Source organism: Cololabis saira, chromosome 11 (assembly GCF_033807715.1).
Source record: "Cololabis saira isolate AMF1-May2022 chromosome 11, fColSai1.1, whole genome shotgun sequence".
In the NCBI taxonomy this organism is placed as follows: Eukaryota; Metazoa; Chordata; class Actinopteri; order Beloniformes; family Belonidae; genus Cololabis; species Cololabis saira.
The window spans coordinates 31,161,201-31,185,641 of NC_084597.1; the positions used below are offsets into that span (position 1 = coordinate 31,161,201).

A 24,441-nucleotide genomic window follows, 5' to 3' on the forward strand; every position below is an offset into this window, starting at 1 on the left:
GCCAGGAAACAAACCCCGGCCCTTCTTGCTGTGAGGCAGCACAGTGCTAACCATTTAGCCACGTGCTGTCTGGTGTCTGAGCATATAGTGAAAGTTGCTAATCCCTATATAGCACACTGAAGTTGGAATTCTGACCTTTGGGGGTTTTTCCGATTGGAGGTTCTGACTTGATATTTGGATACCCAGCTTGCCAATAGAAACAGCAGAAGCCGAGTTCACCATCTAACATTCTCCATGATTGTCCAACCTGAGAATGCTGTGAGTACTTTCTGCTGCAGGCAACACCCTCATAAATACTTAACGCAACTCCACACATCTGTGGGCAGTGTGGCAGCTTTTCTTCCTCTGCTAATCCCAGTGAGTGATTGCAGTTCATCTACATGACATGCTTGCTACCTTTGTAAACAGTAAAACGTTTGTGTAACCAAAGGCCAGTTGTTGCATTAAACCAATTTAAACTGTACGTGACATGCTTTTGGATTTTATTTTTCTTCATTGCTAAGAGTGCAAAAATTATTTTTCGACGTGGGATGCTTAAATATAATCTCCTGATTCTGGGAACTGTGTGATAATAAGCTTATATTTTATTCTTCTCCTTTTTCTAAAGACAAACAGTAGGGTCACAAAACCATGACTTTATTTCCCTAATTGAGCAAACTGGCTTTATTTGCTCCACTTCCTCCATCGCTTAGGCGGCTATGCTGGTGAGCAAAACCCTCCGTCTGAGACAAGAACACACACACACACACACACACACACACACACACACACACACACACACACACACACACACACACACACACACACACACACACACACACACACACACACACACACACACACACACACACACACACACACACACACACAACACACACACACACACACACACGTGTTCAATTTAAATTCACACAGAGAGCTGATGGATTTCACAGTGACCTTTTCTGCCTGTAATCGGTCTAACATCTGGCATTTGCTTGAACACAATGTCCTCTATATAAGACTTTCTACCAAACTTTTGATTTGAAATATACAATTTAAAGCATAACTTTAACACATAACAATGTGGGTCTCATTTGTAAAGAATCTAGGAAACTGGGAATGTCATTTTAAAGGAACCAGACAGTTTCAAAAACAAAGCCTGTCACATGTTCATATTTCTAATATACACATTAAATTCAGACTTACATTTCTTGTCTGAAGAGTAATTATTTCAAACATTGTTTCAGGTTTCAAACCCAAATCAATCAGGTAATTATGCTGAACACATTATTTATGACCTGTATGACTGTTAGTATGTCATAGCCACTCTATGTAGCAAGGCCGCATGAGGGCATTAACACACTTTATCAGGGATACCAGGTGTACATAATAAAGTACACAGTGACTGTAGATCTGCTGTGTTGACAAAAGAACCACTAACAAGACTGCACTTATGAAAAGACAGGCTGACATGTCTTGTAATACTAGTTTGTTCCACTAGTGCAGGGGTCGGCAACCCAAAATGTTGAAAGAGCCATATTGGACCAAAAACACAAAAAACAAATATGTCTGGAGCCGCAAAAAATTGAAAATCTTGTATAAGCCTTAGAATGAAGACAATGCATGCTACATGTTTCTATATTAATTAGAACTCGGGGGAGATTTTTTTTTTTATTCTGTCAAAATTTTGAGAAAAAAGTCGAAATGTCGAGAAAAAAATCTACATTTTGAGAAAAAAGTCGAAGTGTCAAGATTAATCTTGAGAAAAAAGTCGAAATGTTGAGGAAAAAGTCAAAATTTTGTGGAAAAAAGTCGAAATGTCGAGAAAAAAAACTAAATTTTGAGAAAAAAATTGAAATGTCGAGATCAAAAAAGGAAAAAAGAAAAAAAAAGAAAAGAGAAAAAAAGGAAAAAAGGATTTATTTTTTTTCAAACATTTTTGAAAAAGCTCCAGGAGCCACTAGGGCGGCGCTAAAGAGCCGCATGCGGCTCTAGAGCCGCGGGTTGCCGACTCCTGCACTAGAGGCTTCATTGCATCTTATGGCACAGGCTGACACACTTTCTCGTGATATGCTGCCCCTATGTGGCCAGAAGTGGTATTGCTACATAGAGTGGCTTTAAGATGAAGTCCAGCTTGTAATAAACAACTGTCCGTTAACAAATTAAGAAAGCATCCATAGTGCAGGGCCTTTCCCAATATCCCATATGGATTATGTGTGCTAACAGATAGATTGCAGCCTTATCTCTACCCCTCCTCTCCAGGGATGGCATTTCATTTCTTTTTCTCTCGCCTCTTGTTTTGTTTTAGTGATTTTGTTGTCTGGCTTCCAGTTTTCAGTGTGGCTGTGCACTCATGTCCCTGATTAACCTCAGTATCAATCTATTACGTGACCCGTCTCTTTGTGTACAATTGCTCCATTTGCGTATACACTCCCGTCCTGTAAGTTATTCCACAGTGGGTTCGTCTTTCAAGCAGTTTTGTCTAGACTTGAATATTTTAGTTTCAGCGTGATCGATTGGTTCTGCCTGGCCCATCTGGACACTCAGTGAGTGAGACTGCTACATATTCACTTTGTGGAAAAATGAATATTTCAATATTGCTAAATTAAACACTTGTAATTGGTGTGTTAAATGTTATCATGTTAGACAAAACTCAAACAGGCAGAACGTGACCCTTCCCTGCTGTAACTGCCTGTGGATATTCTCCTGCTGTGTGCTCAGCCTCAACACTTAATTAATACCAGTGGACTGTGTCAGAAGGGAAGAGAAACATGCTGACATTGGTAAAAGTTGGAAAAGAGTGACTTTTCACCCTTTTAAACTTCATTTTACCTCAGAATAGAATAAAGTTATGGGCTTGCATTCTGTGGGTGAGGTTGCATCCGTAGCTTTGAGGGAGGATATGACAAGAAACACACGCACACTAGGGATGGGCGGTATGGACTAAAAAATTATCACGATCATTTCTGGCATTTATCCCGATAACTATAAAAAAAATACCAATACAAAAACGTCATCAACGGGAACTTTTCTTTCTTCTTTCTTTCTTTCTTTCTGGCTCATTTCTTTCTTTCTTTCTTTCTTTCTTTCTTTCTTTCTGGCTCATTTCTTTCTTTCTTTCTGGCTCATTTCTTTCTTTCTTTCTTTCTTTCTTTCTTTCTTTCTTTCTTTCTTTCTTTCTTTCTTTCTTTCTTTCTTTCTTTCTTTCTTCCTTTCTTCCTTTCTTCCTTTCTTCCTTCCTTCCTTCCTTCCTTCCTTCCTTCCTTCCTTCCTTCCTTCCTTCCTTCCTTCCTTCCTTCCTTCCTTCCTTCCTTCCTTCCTTCCTTCCTGTACGTTCTGCGTGGATTTAACACAGAACCATAAATCAGTTTTACACAAAAACGTCAACGGGAATTTATCGTTTTTACCGTGAGATGACAAATTCTTACCGTGGGGAATTTTTTTGACGGTTTATCGTGAACGGTAAAATATCGCCCATTCCTAATACACACACACACACACACACACACACACACACACACACACACACACACACACACACACACACACACACACACACAGTCGTAGCGGTGCTCATGTCTTATCAGAGCCTGAGCATGATCAAGACCTTGGGTACTCATACGTGTGCACGTGGATTTGTGTCTACCAGGACAGTCCCCAAATCCTCTCACTTTAAATACTTTTTGTGGATTATGTTACTTTTTTTTCTCAGATTCTCTCTCTTTGAGCATATTGTCTAATCCTCTGACTCTTCATAGAGCCACTCTAGGTGTGTAGGGTCCGATTTACATCCCTGATAGACAACAGTGACTACAGCAGGACAAAAACATGCATATCAGGAAGGCCGCGGTCACGTCATCTTGATCTCCTTTAAAGCCTTGCCCCATTTCTGTAATGCCACATAAGTTCACACTCAGCCCAAGCACACACACCTATAGCCAGCAAAGTCATTAACATGTTTTTAATTTTCCTACAAAAATATCTTACATTAAAAAAAACACAGCTTAAAATATGCACAGTCCGTTTGGTGATGCGATCACCGCAGAAACCTCCAACTCCATCGTATCGGTTCATCAGTAAATATATGTTTACAACTAGAATAAATCCATGGGCCACAATGATGGAGCTGGAGGCGATGCTGGAAATGATTTGGAAAAGAAAACTGAATGCATCAAATTCGTATGACATAATCAAGCCTAGATTTGACAGCAAGCAACGTGTACAAAAAAAAAAAAAATGCTCCAAATTCACCTGTGAACACCAGTTGCTGTGGTCAAGCTCACTGCAAGCATTTAAGGAAACAAAGATGGATTTCTGGAGTTTCTCTAAAACAAAACCCCATTCTTCTTAAACACCAAAACTAAAATGAATGTAATTCATCCCTGGCACCATCCTACCACAAAGATTGATTTGGTTATATTTCCCTGTTTCTGTGACACTTGGAGATGAATAAAAGCATTAATTGTGGCACTGATGACGGTGTGGTAGCAGCAGTGTTTCTGTTACTTTGGATCCTTTTCAGAAATTACTGTAAAGTATTTTCACCGCAGACATTACCTTTGAGTCATGAGGGGTACCCAGAAGAACCCCCAAATCATGTGTATGAAAAAGAAATTACGACTGACTTTTCAAATTTAGTAAAAATCCTTTCATCTCCACTTTGCTGGGGTGAAAAATATAATCAAATCATCCACATGGCTCAATACAACATGAGGAAAGTGTTAAGTAATTTCTTTTTATTCATTTATTTTAAGTCATTTTGAATAAATTTGGAGCCAAATTGTCTGTGAACCAGCTCATTAAAGTATACTGTATATTGTGTGTGTTGGCGTTTTTTTACACATACTGTTTTCTCAGAATGAGTTTAACTAGCGCTTCTGCACGTTTGTTGGTGTAAACCTGCTGTACACGAAGACGAAGGATTTCAGTTTACTGCTCTGGGCATTACACGTTTGTTCAGGAATGAGTTTATCTGCAGAAATGTGTAAGTTTGATCATTCAATGAAAACAAAAAAAAAAGTTAAAGCATTCAGAGTTGGGTGAGGCCCATTAGAATGACTGCTTTTGATGGCAGCGCCCCCTAAAAAAAATGACATTAAATAAATAACTGCAGAATCAGAGCAAAAAAGGTAATAAAATATGTCATAATATCAACATTTTCCAGTTGTTCTCATGTTATAGCACTTAAGTCTCATGCTTTAGCATCATAGCAGTTCAGAGCAAAGGGTCAGTAGGAGTGTCCACAGAGTTGGCAGCAGCCGGATGGAAGACGGAAAGGGGAGGGTTCCTAAAGGTGAGGCGCCGTCCGAGGTGCAGGAGCACACCTCGTATCCATTCTCCGCGTGGTCAGGGTGGGGGTGCACGTTGACTCTCGTCTCCGTGCTTTTGGTCTCTGCGCCCGGAGAGTCCGACTGCATCTCAGTGCAGAACAGCCAGTCCTTGGCAGTGAGGCGGGGGTATCCTGCCTCCACCTCCATGTCACTGCCCGGCACTCGCCAGTACTCCTTCCCCTTGAAGAAATAGTATGAACCTTTAGAGACAGAAGGTAAAGGGTTAGGATTCACCCATTAATAAACTCACATTCACAAGACGAGCAGAAGTCTATGTGCTCTCATCAGAACAAACACAGGACATATGAAGGATCTTAATTTCATGAACCAGTGATCCAGAGTGCAAACTGTTTATGTTGAGCATTTTCATATTGTTTCTTTACAAGACACCTGTCAGAGGTACAATGGGAATAACTGGAGGCATGTTGGGATTACAGTGCAAAGACGCGCATCTGTGTCACCTGTCATGGAATTCATGTTTTCATTTCATGCAACTGCTGCATCTCCCACTGACCTGTTTTGAAAGGAGCCACAGCATTTCACAACGTACCACGCCTCTCCAAAAGGCACTGAAATCACGCTGCCTTATAATTACATCCACACAGGCCCGGTTCTACGAGGGTGCATAAGCATGCATTGCACCCTTAGTTTATGTGTTTGCATGCTCAGTTGAAAAGACGGGAAAAAAAACTGACAAAAACTTAAAATCTTACCAGGAATATTTGTCTTATTTCTAGTTAAAATGTCTCATTTTTAGTCAATAAATCTTATTACACTTAAAACAAGAGTAATTACCAGAAAAATAACTTGTTATTTGACAATTTTCACCTGTTTCAAGTCAATTTTCACTTGAAATAAGTAGAATAATCTGCCAGTGGAACAAGATTTATCTTCTTATTACAAGCAAAAAAATCTTCCACTGGCAGATTTTTCTATTTATTTTAAGTGAAAATCTACTTGAAACAGGTGTAAATTGTTGTTTTTTCCAGTGATGAATCTTGTTTTAAGTGTAATAAGATTTTTTTAGACTAAAAATGAGACATTTTAACTAGAAATAAGACAAATATTCTTGTTAAGATTTTGAATTTTTGCAGTGTAGATTATCTGATGGGTGAGGTAGCCCAGACTAAATGTAGCATTTTCTTTGTTCTGCAGCAATATTGCTGCAATAAAGCATTTGAAATACACTTTAAATATTCTTGTTTTACTATTATCATTCCGCTTGAAATTATGGGAAAATGCATAATTTAGTGTTGAATAACGTGCCAGGCATGTGCACCCCCTCTGATCTGAGATGCAGCCCTAGTCATCACTTTCTAGAACCGGCCCTGCATCCACATACCAGCTAAATTGCCACAGCAGATATGTTTTGAGAGCAACAGAAACAACATGAATACATGAAGACACGCAGTGGTAAAGTAAGGGAACAATAGTCTGGTCTGGTCTGATTTCACACAAACACAAAAGTCTCCACTGACTCTAGATACAGTGTGTTTTATTGTCCCCGCCCACCTCCTGCAGATGCAGGTTAACGTAATCCGATCACTGCTTACATTCGTCAGCAACAAAAGGGGGAAAACAATTTACGAATATGTGAATGTAATTTTCCTGAGACCAGATTGTGCACCACACAAATTAAAGTGTAAACTTTTTTTTTTGTTGTTGCTGATGCACAACTAATAACGGTTAAACTGGCCCACATTAGTGTTATACATAATGCATGTGAAAATCCCTCCCTTTCATGCCCCTGCTGTTGTGGACGGGTGATAACTCAAACAGGGACACATAAACTGGACCAGATCTATAAGATGCTACCTTTTTTCTATATGCTTGGGTATATTTGCAAAATAATTGAGATGTAGCCAAATAACTTTGTTAGTAATAGCTATGAGATTGAGCACCCGCAGTGGATAATTGAGCACAAGTAGGAGCGTGCACAAACATTGCTTAATTAGACAGAGTAGAGCCTCATGAATACTGCATGCAGTAATGATGGCAGAGGAACATATTCTGCCACAGTGGCATTGCTTTTGTTACTTCAGAATATTACTTTTTATATTCCTATTTAAACACAGGATTGCCGGGTTGCTTATAGAAACAGGATTTGGGCTATTTTGAAGGGTCTCTTTGTGTGTGATAGAACAAAGCAAAGCCTTATGGGCATTTTTGCCCTCATAACTTGCAGTGTGTCACTTGATCCCCCCGCCACTGTGCCTGGCCTTTCACCACGGGGCGCTGAAGTTAATTAGAATCACCAAATACCAAGTGAGCTTTGGCACTCTGTCGCTCTGATGAAAATGCCACCTTCCTGTGTGTCAGTATCAGATGTGCTGACGTGAATATTGAGAGCAATATTTGTACCACATGCTCTTTGTTCTTATAATAATTCAAACACGAGTTCGGAGCTGAGTGTAAAACTTTTGGAGGACACATTGAAAATATACCCATTTGAGACCAAAAGTAAGGAGAAAAGATTTTCAGAATTCAGTCAAAGACTTGACACGAAATAATGAAGCCATTGAATTTTACTTTAATAGTATTTAAATGGATTGCTTTTTGAATTCATGTATTTTCACGAAACTCCGGACGTGGAATTTGTTAAGAAGAAGGCCGCTGCCTCGTCCAAGGCTAGACACCTGATATCTGTTCATTTTCTTCATTAACTGGTGATGGAGACAAACACACTGAGAGACGTGTAAACATATGACATAACTCAAGTTCATTAATAAGTAAAAGGCAAGAGATGAACAGGAGAAGGCGAGTAATGTCCGCTCACTAATAATGGCTTTGGAGCTCACACAAAAAAGCCCCAAGGCCTGTAACTCTGGTAGCTCTGGAGAGGGTAGTTTTTCAGCCTCCAGATGTGGAAAAAGACGATGCCCTTGGTTTATCTGTTCATGTTTTAACAATGATACTAAGTAGCAGACACGTGATGCATCATTTATAGTATAATAATTAAAGTATAATACAACTTCCTTCCATATAGATTTGCTTAAACCATGGCACTTATAGTAGGTAATGGTTAAGATGAATAAAATCTACATTATGTATACTGTAAACACTTGTACAATCTGTCCATTCCAGTATGCAACCTTAAAGCAGCACAAAGGGCTTATTTCATATAAAAATATATGTTATGATATGAAGGGATAAATTAATATTAGTAGGTAATAGGGCTGTTCGATTTTGCCCAAAAATAAAATCTCAATTTTTTTCTCTCAAAATCCGATTTTCGATTACGAATACGATTATTTTGTGAATTGACAAAAGGCAAAGAAATGATGAATATGCTGTTTTTTTATTGAACATTTGCCCCATTGGGCTTTAAGTGCAAACTTTGCTCTTATTAAACCAAAAATGAATGAATAAAGTGCAAAACTCTGTAAAATAAGTTGAAAAAAAGTTTTAAAAAATATAATAAAATATAAAGTATTATCTCTGAAAAACAAATCAGCAAATCAGCACTTGCAAACATACAGTAAGTTATATTTCCAATTAAATAAAACAAGACATTTTCTAATTAAACTAAACTGGGTCTTTGCATGCTAAATAATAATGCAACCCATGAAGCCGCATCTGGCTTGAGGGATGCCCGGTGGCATGTTACAACGCCCCCTCCTACACTAAAGAGCCTCTCCGATGGGGCACTTGTCGCAGGTATTGAGAGGTATTTCCATCAATCATTAATATGTGTGCAGACGAGGTAAAAAAAGAAAAAAAAAAATCGATTTTAAATCGCGATTACGATTTAAAATCGATTAATCGAACAGCCCTAGTAGGTAAGTGTTGTCTAGCTGTCATGGTCTCTCGTCCCTGCAAAGACCAGCAAAAGTTACTTTGGACTCCCCTCCCGCCTGTCTCTTGTGGCAACTGCGTGTCACTAACGGCCCTATTTCACACATCAGAAAAACGATGACATTAGTTCACACAGCTGCAGTGGACATCATGGAGGAGGCGGTTAAAAGACTCAAAGAAGCAATAATGGAAGAGGAACTGAGAGAGCGACCGAGTAAGAGACCAAACAAGAGTAATCTTGGACAGGCATGAAAGCGACCTAACCTCTGTAAGGGGGCCCACTGAGCCAACAGTGACAGAAAGTTCCTCTGTCCTGCAAGAATGCGCTGCCATGACTCTGGGTCACTGAGGCATACATGGTGTGATGATGCGAATGAGTGAAAGTAGATTCACCGAATGACATCAAAATATGTTGTTTGTGTTTTACAATCGTTGAACAACTTTAAAAGCAGAAAACCTCGTTGTATTGAAATGTAAAGTAAGAGTATTAAACAGTTTTCAGTGATTATCTGTCCAAGGCTTCCTCATCTGTAAGTGTCGTGCTACGGCGTTTAACGAAAAGACACACCCCTTTGAGCCAGCTTAGCAACAACACCCACTTCATTTTTCATCTGAACATTGGTAAAACATTCAGAGACAGGGATTAGAAGATGTCACAGTTTATCATAGGCTGAATAAACATCCTCCGCTTACATTAACGGAGACCTCGGGTGCACCAGTCACAGTAGATAGTCCCATTGTGGAAGTGTAAGTTTCAAAACTTAACAATGTTGTATTCAAGGAAGTGAAATACATATATATATATATATATATATATATATATATATATATATATATATATATATATATATATATTAGATATATTAGGGCTGTTCGATTAATCAATTTTAAATCGTAATCGCGATTATGTAATTAGAACGATGTTAAAATGTGAAAATCGTAAAATCGATTTTAAATTTTTTTTTTTTTTTTTTTTAACCTTGTCTGCACACATATTAATAATTGATACCATATTAATGATTGATGGAAATACCTCTCAATACCTGCGACAAGTGCCCCATGGGAGAGGCTCTTTAGTGTAGGAGGGGGCGTTGTAACATGCCACCGGGCATCCCTCAAGCCAGATGCGGTAGACCGGCTCGTGTTCCTTGCAAAAAACTTGCAAATGTGAATAGCAAATGTAATGACTGACATTACACACCTCTACCTCCTTCATGGGTTGCATTATTATTTAGCATGCAAAGACCCAGTTTAGTTTAATTAGAAAATGTCTTGTTTTATTTAATTGGAAATATAACGTACTGTATGTTTGCAAGTGCTGATTTGCTGATTTTTTTTTTCAGAGATAAAACTTTATATTTTATTATATTTTTTAAAACTTTTTTTCAACTTATTTTACAGAGTTTTGCACTTTATTCATTCATTTTTGGTTTAATAAGAGCAAAGTTTGCACTTAAAGCCCAATGGGGCAAATGTTCAATAAAAAAACAGCATATTTGAAATCATTTCTTTGCCTTTTGTCAATTCACAAAATAATCGTAATCGAAAATCGGATTTTGAGAGAAAAAAATCGAGATTTTATTTTTGGGCAAAATCGAACAGCCCTAATATATATATATATATATATATATATATATATATATATATATATATATATATATATATATAAACCATTCTGTTTCTCATTACAAATGGAGGCAGTATGGTTCAGTTAAAATGAACCAAGCTCTGTTTGCCCAATTAGTCCAGTTCATTTAAAGCAGTCTGAGAGCTGTCAGTCAGCATCCTCAGTGGACATGCCTTCAGCATCTCAGAGAAGAGAACACCGTTCATATTAATGTGATGTTGAAACCCATTTTCATAAAATGGTAACTGTTTTAATCATTCATTTTTTTTCTGGGTCATTTTTTCATGTGTTCTCAGTATGCTTATTTATTTATTACTGCTCTCATTTCAAATTCTACACATTGTGAGGCAAAACCTCCACAGACTGGTTTTATGCTGTTAATACATCCCACACATTTAATCTGATAGACCGTTGAGGGATGTTGAAGATCAGGTCAATCTGGCAGGGCACATTATGTTGCTAAAATAATCCACAGAAATCAGAGAAAGTTGTTACTATGAAGGAGTGTGTGTAGAGCATTGGCATGCATGCCAAAACTCAAGATCCAGGCGTTAAACTGCAGCATCATCAATAAGGCTGCACGCCTGGTATTGGGTTGTTGTACCCGATCAAATATTAACCGCATGCATGATTCTCTCTCATGGTTGACAGTAGTAAACAGGTTAGCTTTAAACACAGATGTAATGTTTGAGTCAGTCTTGATCAGTAAAACTCCTGACTTTTTATTTAAACATATTGTTTTTAGAAGTACTGTGCATGACCATGACACTAGCAGGTCCAGCAAAGGTCAGCTGGAGCTGCCTCACCCAAGAACAAATGCCTTATCACCATCTTTTATCTATAGAGCAATAACCCTGTGGAATAATCTGCCTCACTATCTCTGTTGTATAGAAAGTAAACAAGTATTTAAAAAGAAACTTAAATCTTATTTTAGATTATAATGTTGACTTGGCTGTATGTCGAATGGTTCCGTTTTGTGTTTAGTGCAAATTAATTTTAGGTTCATAAAAATTATTAAATGTTTGTCTTAAGTGTTTTTACATCAGATATTTTATAATTGTATTTGTAAATGTATGATATATTGTGGATATACTCCCTGGCATCCTTACTTTGGTGAGTGAGCTACATGCTGCTTCTCTGTGAGTGCGTGCAGGGGTTTCAACGTTGTACGTGTTACCCCTGCCTCTCACCTGAAATGAGCTGGGATAGGCTCCAGCAGACCCCCGTGACCGTGCAAAGGATAAAGCGGGTATAGATAATGGATGGATGGATGTTTGTGCCACTCACTACTTAGTAGCTGTTTAATAAATACAGTTTTGGTGAATTTGACTTAGTTGTGATTTCCCCCTTTTTGCATGAAAGTTTAAAATTAGCATATACAGTATTAATGCAGTGTGAACAAGAATGTTTTAATGTAGACGTATAGAATCATCATACTGGTGTGATTGTATGTATCAAAGTGTTAATTCAAGGCTAAGGCAAAATATCAAGATATATATTATGTATCGTGACGTGGCCTTAAAATATCGAGATATTAATAAAAGACCATATCGCCCAGCCCTAGTTTGTCTATTGCTGCATCCACGTTGCTAGATCTTGATGACATGTTCTTCCACATCAGAAAATAAAGCCCTTCCTCATTTCCCAGTTGAATGACCATAGCACACATGTGAAGTTAGTTTCACATTGGTGCATCTCTGTGTGGGAAACACCAGAAGAGCTTGGTTTTCTGGTGGTGAGAAGTTATTTTAGTGTCTTGGGTTTTACTTTTTTCTCTATTCCTCTCATTCTCTCCTACTAACCCCCGCACACACATGCACACTCTTATCTTGGCCATAAAGCCTCCAAGTTCTTTTGTTCTCACTGGATGATACGAAATCTCATCCGCCATCTTGAATCACGCGAGACTCAGTCACCACGTAATCTGACGTTTGTGTTTAATGTTTAGTTAGTTGTTTATTTGTAGCTTAGGTATCAGAACTTTATCCCAAGTATTGTTTCATCATCTTTAATACTTGTGTAAATAAATTCTGATTGTTGTTATTTGTTGTTTATTTTATACAGATTTGTCTCATTTGCTGGTTGCAAAGGCCTGTGCTTGGACTCCTTCCTTCACTGTTACTCTATAGCGCACCCCGCATGACAGCCAGCATGCATAGAATAACAGCTACTTTGAGACTGATTGTGCTGTTTAGTTATTATTTCCTGATAAATCAGGTGGTGTCCCGTTTTGATTGATTCATTTTGATCATTCATTTTGATAAGTTATGTTCATTATTAATTATTAATAAATATCGTAAGACAATTATTAAGAACTCTAATAATTGAACCAGCACTCCCTTTGTTGCACAACACAATCATGCATAGCATTTACTCAGGTTTCATTTTTATAAATGCATATTTTCATGGAGTCTTTCTGTTTGGCTTTGAGATAATATTGATGCCTACTAAATTTAATTTCCCTCTGCTTTTCCACTTCTCTCCACCATGACTAAATTGCTAATCCAACCCGGTCTCACCGGCCTCACAGAATGACTTGAAACAAGTGCAGCCTTTGTGAACAAAACATGACAGTGGGGTGGCACGAAATGTGTTCAAATTGTCCGTTCCACAGAAACAATGCCAGTGGAAAGTTAATTAGGAGCTTTGATGTTTTGGGTGCACAATTTCCTGAAGCCAAATGAGATAAAATACACGGCAACAAACGTCCACATTTGCAGGAAGATGGGGAAGGTGATGAAGTGACATAGTTGCAAGGTATGTCTTTCTTTGTTAGTCACTGTTTCTTTAAGTATCAGCAACAACACATTTTACTAATATGTATATGTATATATATATATATATATATATATATATATATATATATATATATATATATATATATATATATATATATATATATACATACATATACATACATACATACATACATACATACATACAAACATACATACATATGTATATATATATATATACATACATACATACATACATACATACATACATACATACATACATACATACATACATACATACATACATACATACATACATACATACATACATACATACATACATACATACATACATACATACATACATACATACATACATACATACATACATACATACATACATACATACACATACATACATACATACATACATGCATACATACATATACATACATACATATATATACATATATATGTATATATATTGAGGAGGTTTGGTTGCGTCTTAATTGAAAATATGTGAAATGTCCACAGTGGTGAGGGTGTTGACACCAACAGCAGCAGGAAATGTCACCCTTATAACCATGAAGATGTGCGTAATTCAAAATTTCCTTTGAAACTAGACAGGGCTAAGCTATTTTTGAGTACCATTACAATGCCGGCAGCTATGATTATAATCACATTTACAGGTGCTTTAGCTGTATGGTTTAGCTGCTTTTTTCTGCTCCTGCATGATTTGCTGTATCCGTCTCTTCATCTTTTCTTTTTTCTATTGTCTTTGATACCTTTGTCATCAAATGCTCAAATGTTTTTGTCTCTTGACTACCCTACCCACCTCCCCTTTGTGCAATTTTTCACACATACTGACCAGTCTTTTTGTTTGATTCTTACAACCACCTCCTATTGTACGACCTCCATCCTTCATAGTGCCATATCATATTCTGTCCATTTTTTCCCTCTCTATCCACCCTGAGCTGATAATTTGGAGACAAGGCTTTGATGTGGCTGCAGTTCCCAGAGCTTACAGACCGTGAATGTGCATTTGTGCATGTAGATTTACCCTTCCTGGTGCTGTGGTGATAATGTGAAAGGGTTAAGCTGACTTAGAACAGTTCAATTGACTTGCCTCTTTCTCTCTCACTCACACATACATACACACTCATCAAAGAGCTATGAGACCTCTGTGTCTATGATCTCAGTAAAACACAGGGCACCAAACACCTGACAAGGGAAGAGCTTCCTATATACAGGCCCTGCACAGAGCAGCAAGTGTTTAGAATTAAGTGGCTTGGAAGTTATTTCAGACGTGAATACAGTACATCCCTTAGCACTCTCCTGATCTGAATATACCAACATACACTCTGTGGACAAAACTAGACAGATGCCTGACCACTGCTCTGGCAGGAACAATAATTAACAATGCACATTTCCACTGTTCCAGTGTGCTTTACACCAGGGGTTCTTAACCTTTCTGACCTTGGGGCCCAATTTTTTCAGAACAGAGTGGCCCGGGGCCCGTTAAATATTAACACTGTATAGCAGGGGTATTCAACGTTAAGAGGTCCATTTAGAGAAAATTTACTCAAGCGAAGGTCCAGAACATCATAATAACATCATAATAAATATAATATATATATATATATATATATATATATATATATATATATATATATATATATATATATATATATATATTCAAGTAGCCTCATAGTTGTATCAACATCTGCATCTGACTGTTATATTAAAAAAGTACATATTTGCCCATTAACATGTGTAACTTCAATTACACATTTTTTCTCTTAAAAATAAAATAGATTTTATTTTATTTTTCAAATGCTATCTTATTTTATTTCTTTACCAGCAGTTTGAATTTCCCCTTTTCTTTGTTAATTGTCTCAACACATTTTTATAATAAATTAATATAAACACATCTTAACAATTGAACAGTTTTGCAGTTTTTCTTTCTTTCTTCCCTTCTTATAATCTTATGCCTCCACTTTCTGTCGTTCAGTGAGAGAACTGAGCTCTAATTTCTCCTGCCAGGACTTTAAATCTGGGCTGGCCGGTGTCAGGTTCTCATACACATGTGGAGGTGCTCATTGATGAGCCTGGAACGATATTTAGTTTTAATTATGTTCATTGTGGAGAAAGCTGCTTCACAGCTTTATGTGGACCCAAACATGTTTTAAACATGTCTCTGGCCGCTGCAGCCGTGTCACTTTCCGATGCTTTTGAGAAAGCCCGAACAACAGTCCAGTCCAGCAGACACGTCAGCCCACACATCTACATGTACAATCCTTCAGCAGTAAACGACGGAGCCCGCAAGCCCGAGCGGCACCGACCTCCCCGGCCGCGGGGACGCGTCAGGATAAATGATCACCCCGCGCGCGCGCGCGCTCGCTCGCTCTGGGCGCAGACCCAAGTAATCGATCCCTGATCCTGGCGGATCTAAACCTACCTACTCATTACTGCAAAATGAATGATTTTCTCTATAAATACACACCATTTCTCTTACTATTACACGTACAGCTAGCTGAGTGTCTTCTCCTCATTTGGTCGGGATTTGCTATGCAGTCCCGCGGCCCTCACGTACAAAACTGATTTTTTTTCGCGGCCCACTAGGTGGCGCTCGCGACCCAAGTGTGGGCCACCATAGGGTTAAGTGATTCTTAACCCTATGGTTAAGAATCACTGCTTTACACCACTCTATCTGCAGTTGTTCAACTATAGAAAACCATTCTATGAAGCTCCGATTTCACTGTTTTTGTGTTTACATTGATGCCAATGGAGGTTGAGACCTCTTCAGCTATGTAAACAGGGCAATGAACGTTATCAGGGACTTACTGTGATAGATCCCCATTTTCTTCTGCTTCATTGGTGAGATGTTGATGTTTTTAATCACTTCCATTTTTTAATAATATCACTTTCACTTTCTGTGGAATATCCAGAACATATGAAATTTCACAAATCATTTTTTTTTGCAAAGTCGGAGCCTATCACACTACCATGCTTGAAGTTCCTGGACTCTTAGGAACGACCATATCTTATTTCACAAATGTTTGAAAATGGATACTTTTGTTTAGATGCTTTATTCTATGCACATATACAAACTGGTTTAATTGATACACCTGAATTTAAAAAAATTGAGAGGTGTGGTTCAATACTTTTGTCAATATAAGGTGCACTCCCACTAGCGGGGGTTCTGGGTAGTTATTCAGTGGCTGGATCGTTGATGCATCTCCATTACCAGGAATAGCCCTGCAAAAGAAGCGTTCAGGAATCTTTACGGGGAAAAAAATGTGCCCGTAGTAGGAGGTACTCAGAACGGCCTTGAGGAACTACCTGGCAGGAACTTCTCTGCTGATTCGTTATTTTACTATCAGAAAATGATGTTCAGCTCTCACATGAATATACATTAAGAAACATAAACGTCTGTATATTTTCTTTGAGTTTGATTTCTCCATCTTAATTGCTACCACTGAGGTGTATGCTAAAAACCCACAAAAATAGGAAAAACAAAAGCAACACAAGACAGTTTCCTGTCTTTCCATGTTACCTGTTTCTTCTACTTTTTCTTCTTTTGCTACGTTCTTCTTTTTATATTTTCTCGCTGTTGGCTGTTTTTTCAACAGCAATACTGCCATCATGTCTCAGGGTTCAATATTAGGACCTAAATTATTCATTTATATATTAATGATATAAGCACAGTTTCAAATATCCTGAAATGCGTTATTTTTGCCGATGATACTAATGTATTTTGTTCGGGGGAGAATATACAAAAGCTACTAGAAGATTTGTCAGTTGAGTTGGGGAAGCTGAAATTTTGGTTTGATAAAAATAAACTATCATTAAATATAAGTAAAACCAAATTTATTTTGTTTGGCAAGAGGTTGGTACCCTCAGATATAATGATTGAAGTAAGTATTGATAATGTAAAGCTTGAAAGAGTCTATGATGTTTCTTTTTTAGGAGAAATAATAGACCACAATCTTAACTGGAAGCCCCACATGAAATATATTAGATCAAAGTTGGCTAAAAGTATCGGCATTCTAGGAAAAACTAGACACATATTAAACCTAAAAACATTATACATACTTTATAATTCATTAATTTTACCGTATCTGACGTACTGTGTGGAGATTTGGGGAAATACTTTTAAAACCAATCTTCAACCCATTTATGTAATGCAAAAAAAAGCAATAAGAATCGTAAATAATGTAGGATTTTATCATCATACAAATATTTTGTTCTGGAAATTAAACGCACTAAAATTGACCGACCTAGCTGAATTTAAAACGGCACAGATAATATACAAAGCAAAGAATAATTCACTCCCCTGCAAAATACAAAAACTGTTTAAGGATAGAGATGGGCAATATGAGTTAAGGGGGGAACATAATCTCAAACAACCAACAGTTAAAACAACACTTAAAAGTATGTGTATTTCAGTTACAGGGGTTAAGTTGTGGAATAGCTTGCCAGATAATCTGAAACAAAGTAAAAACATCATACAGTTCAAAAATAGTTTAAAACACATCATGATTAGTAAATACCAACAAGATTAAAGGATAAGACGCAAGAGGGAGAATTATGGAAGTATGCAGGTAATAATTACTGATCTTTTTGTCCTTGTTTTAATCAGGACTATTTACTATTTATTTTTCCTTTTTTTTTTTCTTTTCTTTCTGGTTCTTTGTTGTTACATATATTTTTCTTTCGTGTTTGCTTCTCTTTTGGGTGGAAATGCTAGAAAGCATTTGTTATAGAAAGTTTAAATAATAACAATGTGAGGGTTAAAGGGTAGGCATTTATAAGCTCAGAGCTTCAGCCTACTCCTTTTCGATCCAAATGATTACACGACGACATGTTATGAATAAGTGTACCATACTGAGCATGTGATCGAAATAAATAAATAAATAAATAAAATGTGGTCAGCAGTGTTATTTGTTCAGTCAATGGTTCTTGTTTTGTGTGATGCCACACTATACTGTTAGAGCAGTGGTCCCCGGGAACCGCTGTCCTGCACGTGTTCAACGTTTCCCTGCATCAACAGATCTGATTCTAATTAATGGTCATCACCGCCTTGTGCTTGTCTGCACAGTTCTGTTGGTGACACACTTATTTGTATCAGGGTGTGTTGAAACAGGGAAACATCTAAAACATGCAGGACAATGGCTGTTGAGGACTGGGATGAAGACCACTGTGTTAGAGGTTTTTGTCTGGCGGATTACCCAGGAACCCCTGCTAGTAGAAATACACCTATAGAGTATGTGTCTCAAAGAAAATACATTTTCCAGTTTCTTTGAAAAAAAATGCCAAACCATTTCACTTCACTGATTTGAGTGTAATCAAATGACTGTAACTATCGTTCTCTGATGGTGCAGCCACTTTGCTGAGTCCTTGAAACTGAGCCGGTACAGTGGAGCTGTGGACATAATTACACTGGGCGAGCTCCAAGGTTTGACTCTGGATGTGATGCAGATTGTTGGAAAAAAAAATACTCCATGTGTGCTGTGTCAAAGTAGTGCATAAGGCTATGGAAAACAACTCTGTTGACACACAGAAATGCATACACACACAAAACCCAAAACAAATTCAGATGTAAATTTAGTCTATGCTCTGCTACTACAGTTGAGAATCATACTGCCAATATTAAATAAACTCAAATGAAATACACAAATCCAAGTGCAAAAGGGTTTGGTGGTGTAAAATGTAAACAGAAAACAGAATTTCAATAATCTGCAAAGCTCATAATCCATAATTTATTCACAACAGAACAGAGGGCACTCTATAAAATATTTGAAAATTAAATAAAAAATTCAATGGACTTTAGTTTTCAAATATTAAAATCTGGGGATGTTGATAAGAGAATTCAAGTACGAGCAAAATAGGCTTAGGGTTCAAATGGTTAAGAAATAAATAAGGTAATTTTGAATTTGATGGCAAAAACACATCTCAGAAAATAAATGTTTTCAACTGGTGAATGGTGTGGACAGCAGGGAGGCCTGTTCAGCACATGGACTTCTATTACCAAGCCATGCTTTTGTAATGGCTGGATTTTGTGGTTTAGCATTGTCTTGCTGACAGATACAAGGCCTCCCTTAAAAACACTGTATTGACAGGAGCATGCGCTGATCTAAAACCTGTATAAATCCAGTCTATACACTTCCGCTTTGATTTTTGCTTTCCAGAGTTCCAAACTCACCATTTCATAGACTTAATGTAAACACACACATACCATCACAGATATGAGCTTTTGAAAAGAATGCAGATAACCACCCAGGTGGTCTCTCTCCTCTTTAATCCTCTTTAGTCCAGAGGACACGTTGTCCATGGTTTCCAAAATTAATTAAAAATTATGATTCAGTCCCTTTGCTTCCTCTTATTTTTAAATTGAACTTTGGCCTTAAGAGGACGACCGCATTTCTGGCGCGTGTTGACACATGCGTCTTCTTTGCATGATGGAGCTTAAACCTGCATAGCAATGGCATGGAAGGATGGTACAGCGAACTGTCTGTTGTTCTGATCTGGAAAGTCATAGGAATACATCTGGAATTGCCACTTGTCTCTAAAGCCATGCTATGGTTTCTGTTGCAGAATCATGCTTAAATGTTAATGCAGAACTATGTGAGGGCCTGGAGATAATGGGCATCCAGTATTAATGTTTTGCCTTGTCACCTCCTCCAGACTCTCAGACTCTTTTGATGATATTATGTATTGTATATTTGTATATGAGGTAGTTTCCACAATTTTATCTGACAACCTGTATTCTGAAATGGTTTCACAATTTAAGGAGGCAGTTTTTCTCAGAATGGTGAACCTCTGCTTAGTTTTAGGCTGCTTTCAGACCTGTGGTCCGTTTGTTTTGTTCCAATTCAGGGAACAAAATCGATACAGTTGTTTCGTTTCTCGTTTGTGGCGTTTGTGTTCACGAGGCAAGCGTCTGTAGCGGTTCAAAGCTGTTAACAAATGCCATGCGCGAACCAACGGTTCTCTCATTGGTCAGAAATAAACGTGGAAGGAGTTTCCTCTTCCGTATCCCGGGAAAAACAACAAGCCCCTTTCACAGAGAGGGCGCCATGCGCAGACCGCCGCCGTCGATCCCATATTTATGTGCTACCGGCGCAAGAGCGGAACAAGAGCGGTCCGCTCTGCCACCGAGCTCAGCTGCGGGCGAGAGGCCGCCTGCCGCAGGGTTTGCACTGCGCAAACCCTGCCCGAATTGAACATTTTTTAATGTCACTGTGCCGCGCTGTGACAACATCTTGGCACGTCCAATAGAAGAGAAGGGAGAAGAGGGAAAGTTGTGTCCAATAGGAGAGAAGGTGGTGGAGGCTGCGCCGACTCTTCTCCTTGCGCCGCGGTCGCACATACACAATGAATGGAGTTGTGTCCGTTGCTGTGTGTCGATTATGTTCTCACTACAAATAAAAAAAAACCAACCGCCCCAGGTTTTGAATGTAAGCGAGCCAAGACCACCTCTCCTAGGTGATCTCGGCTCGCTTGTTTTGTGCCGTATCCGAGTGCGATTGCTGTGTTCATATTTACCAAACAAATCGATCTTTAGGGGGAAACGCTTCCTGTTCCGGAACAACTGCTCCAAACGGGACAGGTGTGAAAACACCCTTACTTATGAGGGTTCTGCCTCTGAGATGCTCTTTTTAATACCATGTTACCTGTAATTAATAGCAAGACATTCCTCCATTTTTTTCACTTACTTTTCCAGTCCTTTGTTGCCCATGTTCCAACGTTTGACATGTCTTACTGCCATGAAATTTGAAATGAGGTAATATCATTCAAGAAATGCTAAAAAGTCTCACTTTCACCATCTGATATGTACTATATTTTATTGCAGCTAGAATATGGGTCTGTGAGATTTTGAATCCTAGCAGTTTTTATCTAAATTTCACAGAGTATCCCAACTTTGTTGTATAAAAGTGACCAGGATAATTGCTCAAAAATCTGTATCTTCATTTGTTCTTCACCAAACAAACAATTTTGATTGAAGCTAATATGTCAATTCATTCCATATTTGGGCTCTCAATGAATGATATCCTCTTAAAATCACTCACCATCAGACCACCTCATGGCATCATCCAGCTGGTGTGGCAGACCTTTCCAGAGGCTGCTGTCTTTAGGGTAACCCAGGTCCATACGTCTCAGGTGGTCGTCATAGCGCCAGTAATGGTTGTCTTTAAAGAAGTAGGTTTTATCATTGTGTAGCCAAACAAAGGCTGCATCCACACCCTCTATTGGGAGCCCAAAGTCACTGATTGGTCGGGGGTAACCCTCTTCCACGATATTGTCTTTAAATACCCAGTATTTTAGACCTAAAGAAGGCAGACACAGATAAAGATATATTACAATCTATAGGTTATAGTTCTAAATGATACACCATTTTAAAGATAAAAGTACATTAAAAACAATTCAATCTTGAATCTCATTTTTTGTCTATTTTTATCTATAATATTCTGCTTTCCTCATGAGAGTAGAATTATATCTCTTGGCATTGTTGCAGATTGCAAATAACTAAACAATGCCTCATCTCAATATATTGTATCTTTCTAAATAAACTTAGCACAACAAATAAGGAAAATTGTGTTTGGTAGATTATTTCTTTGTTTTAACACTGCTTCTTGGTAAAGAACCACTGGAACACCTTTTCATTTCCCTTTTAAATGGTGCCACATTTATAAGGATGCGATTGTGGGATGATCAGCAGAGCTGAGTTTGTGGGGGGCATCCGTGAAATATTTGCCAGATCTTTCTGCCAATGCCAAACATCTTTGACTTTTGTTTGGTGTTCAATGGATTGGAAAATTGGAGTTTTAAAAAAACAACACAATTGGCAATTTGACAATTTATCAATTTAACAAACAGGAGCCTCAGTAGTGTGTGAATGAACCATATACAGCCACACCAGCCTGGTCACACACTGCTGTGGGGTGGCATCCCATCCCTCAACCAGCATTTGTCAGCCAATGTGGTTGTGTTGGTCACTCTGGCACGGACGGCACGCCCAAACTGATCCCACAAGTGTTCGATGGGGTTGAGGTCAGGACTGCCGGCAGGTCTCCATTTTCTCCACTCCCAAATGCTGGAGGACCTCTCTGATAAACCGGCTCTGTGGGGTGAGGATTGTCTTCTTGGAGGTCACAGTTCGGTCACAGTCTGTGGAGATATGGGATTGCTACTGGTTGCAGAGTCTCATCTCGATATTTCTCTGCATTGAGATTGCCCCCAATGATGACAAGCTTTGTTTTTCCAGTGAGGTAGACGCTTCCCCTCACCATCACACTGCCTCCACCAAAAGATCTTTCTCGGTCGGTGTAGCAAAAAGCATAGCGTTCTCCCCATCATCTCCACAGGTAGAATCTGGACTCATGGCTGAACATAACATTCCTCCACATGTTCAAGTTTCAGTACACGTGTTGCAGACACCAGCTCAAACGGGCCTGATGGTGCAGGGCAGTCATGGCCTCCTGGCAGCCCTATGAGACCAGAGATTGGCCTGACCTGTGTGCAGTCTGTTATGGATTATCCGGACAGAACCGTCAGGCATATTGTCCTGCAAACCATGTCTTCTTGGGGCTTCCCAGCCTCTCTCTGACGTCCATGTATGGAACTTGACCTTCAGTTTACAGCAACTTGGTTTTGTGGAACACCAGCTGGAAGTTGCTCTTTTGGGGGTACGAGACGTTTAAAACAAGAGTCAATAGCTACAGCAAAATAAGCTGTTTGGCATTGGCAGAGAAGATTTGGAATTTTTTTTCATGGGCACAACCCACATACCTATCTCTGCATGTTCCTTACAAATGTGGTAGGTGGGTTGAGCAGTGTTGCTTGGGGAGCCCTTGTGCTACAAACCACCTCCTAACACACACAGCTATGAAGTCTCATATACTGGGTTCTGCTGGTAGGCTGGGGATAGTTTATGCTGTCATCTGGGGTTTTGATCCCTCCTCCTTTTAGCTTCTCTTAGCAGCATCAGCTGTAGAGCCTCACAGTGTCTCTGGGCTCCTCAAGGTGGTGGAGGGATCTGTGCAGCTAGATGACAAGCATCATCCATCCCAATCCAGTTCAGAACTGTGGTCACCAAGGGTGCACTTTCAGGTTCAACATGTACAGAACCAACTCACAGAGCTGGTGTATCCAATCCAAGGCTGATGCCATCTGCACCTATAGCTTATCTGTACTTGATCTTTTGCAACTGTCTTCATCACCGTGTTATGTAAGGGATGTGGAGTGTTGTCCATTATGTTCAACTTGTGGAACAATGTTCTTTCTACTATCAGCTTCAGAGGCTCCAGAATAGTCCTCAACACAGAGCCAGCCTTCGTTGTTAGGCTATATAAGTCACTAGCTCTGATACTGCTACCACAGCAGATGCCTACAGATGAAACTTAACTCTTCATTACGGGCTTTTAGAAAATATACAACATCTTGCTGCAAACACTTAAAGACTCAATGGTTCCTCATGGAAAACAGTCTGCTTTGTTCCTTCTTTTATAAAGCATCAATGTGCCTGTGGTCCTCCATTACCTCCAACTCTTCTCCCTGAATTTAAATGGTTTTCATCTTATTTCTAAAATCCACTCTCTTCTCTTACAATATGTGGTGTTCACCTTTGAAAGGAACCCTGGCTATTAAGACATGTAGGTCTTAAAAGATAAATGTTGGTATCAATTACAACAATGTGATATAAAAAACCTTGTTGATGTCTTCGTTTATGCCCACCCAAACGTGCATCTGCCCACCGGCGTCTCCATCCCGGCGTCGGCGAGAGCGGAGAGCGGATGGCGGAGCGCTGCAGGCTCTAGAGCCACGGCTACGCCGTAGACGGCGTAGCCTACGCTGTCTACGCCGTAGGCTACGGCGTCTACGCAGACCAGAGACCAGAGGCTGGGGGGACTGGCCCGGGACTTTGACGAAACGGGAGGCGCAGACTTTGCGTCAAATAGGCAAGAACATC

At 38.9% G+C, this 24,441-nt stretch overlaps 1 protein-coding gene across 2 annotated transcripts in view; it reads right to left on the bottom strand.

Moving 5' to 3' along the window:
* Window positions 1-3,954: 3,954 nt before the first annotated feature.
* LOC133455358 (matrix metalloproteinase-17-like) overlaps window positions 3,955-24,441 on the bottom strand; it is a 150,235-nt gene continuing 129,748 nt past the window's right edge. The window contains exons 9-10 of one of the 2 annotated variants that reach the window (XM_061734348.1): window positions 21,542-21,799; window positions 3,955-5,512 (exon numbers count right to left, since the gene is read on the bottom strand). In XM_061734348.1, coding sequence (XP_061590332.1) covers window positions 5,187-5,512; window positions 21,542-21,799 — 584 coding nt within the window. In that variant the 3' untranslated portion in view covers window positions 3,955-5,186. The remainder of the gene's footprint in view (window positions 5,513-21,541; window positions 21,800-24,441) is intronic. The other variant, XM_061734349.1, reaches the window with a different exon arrangement.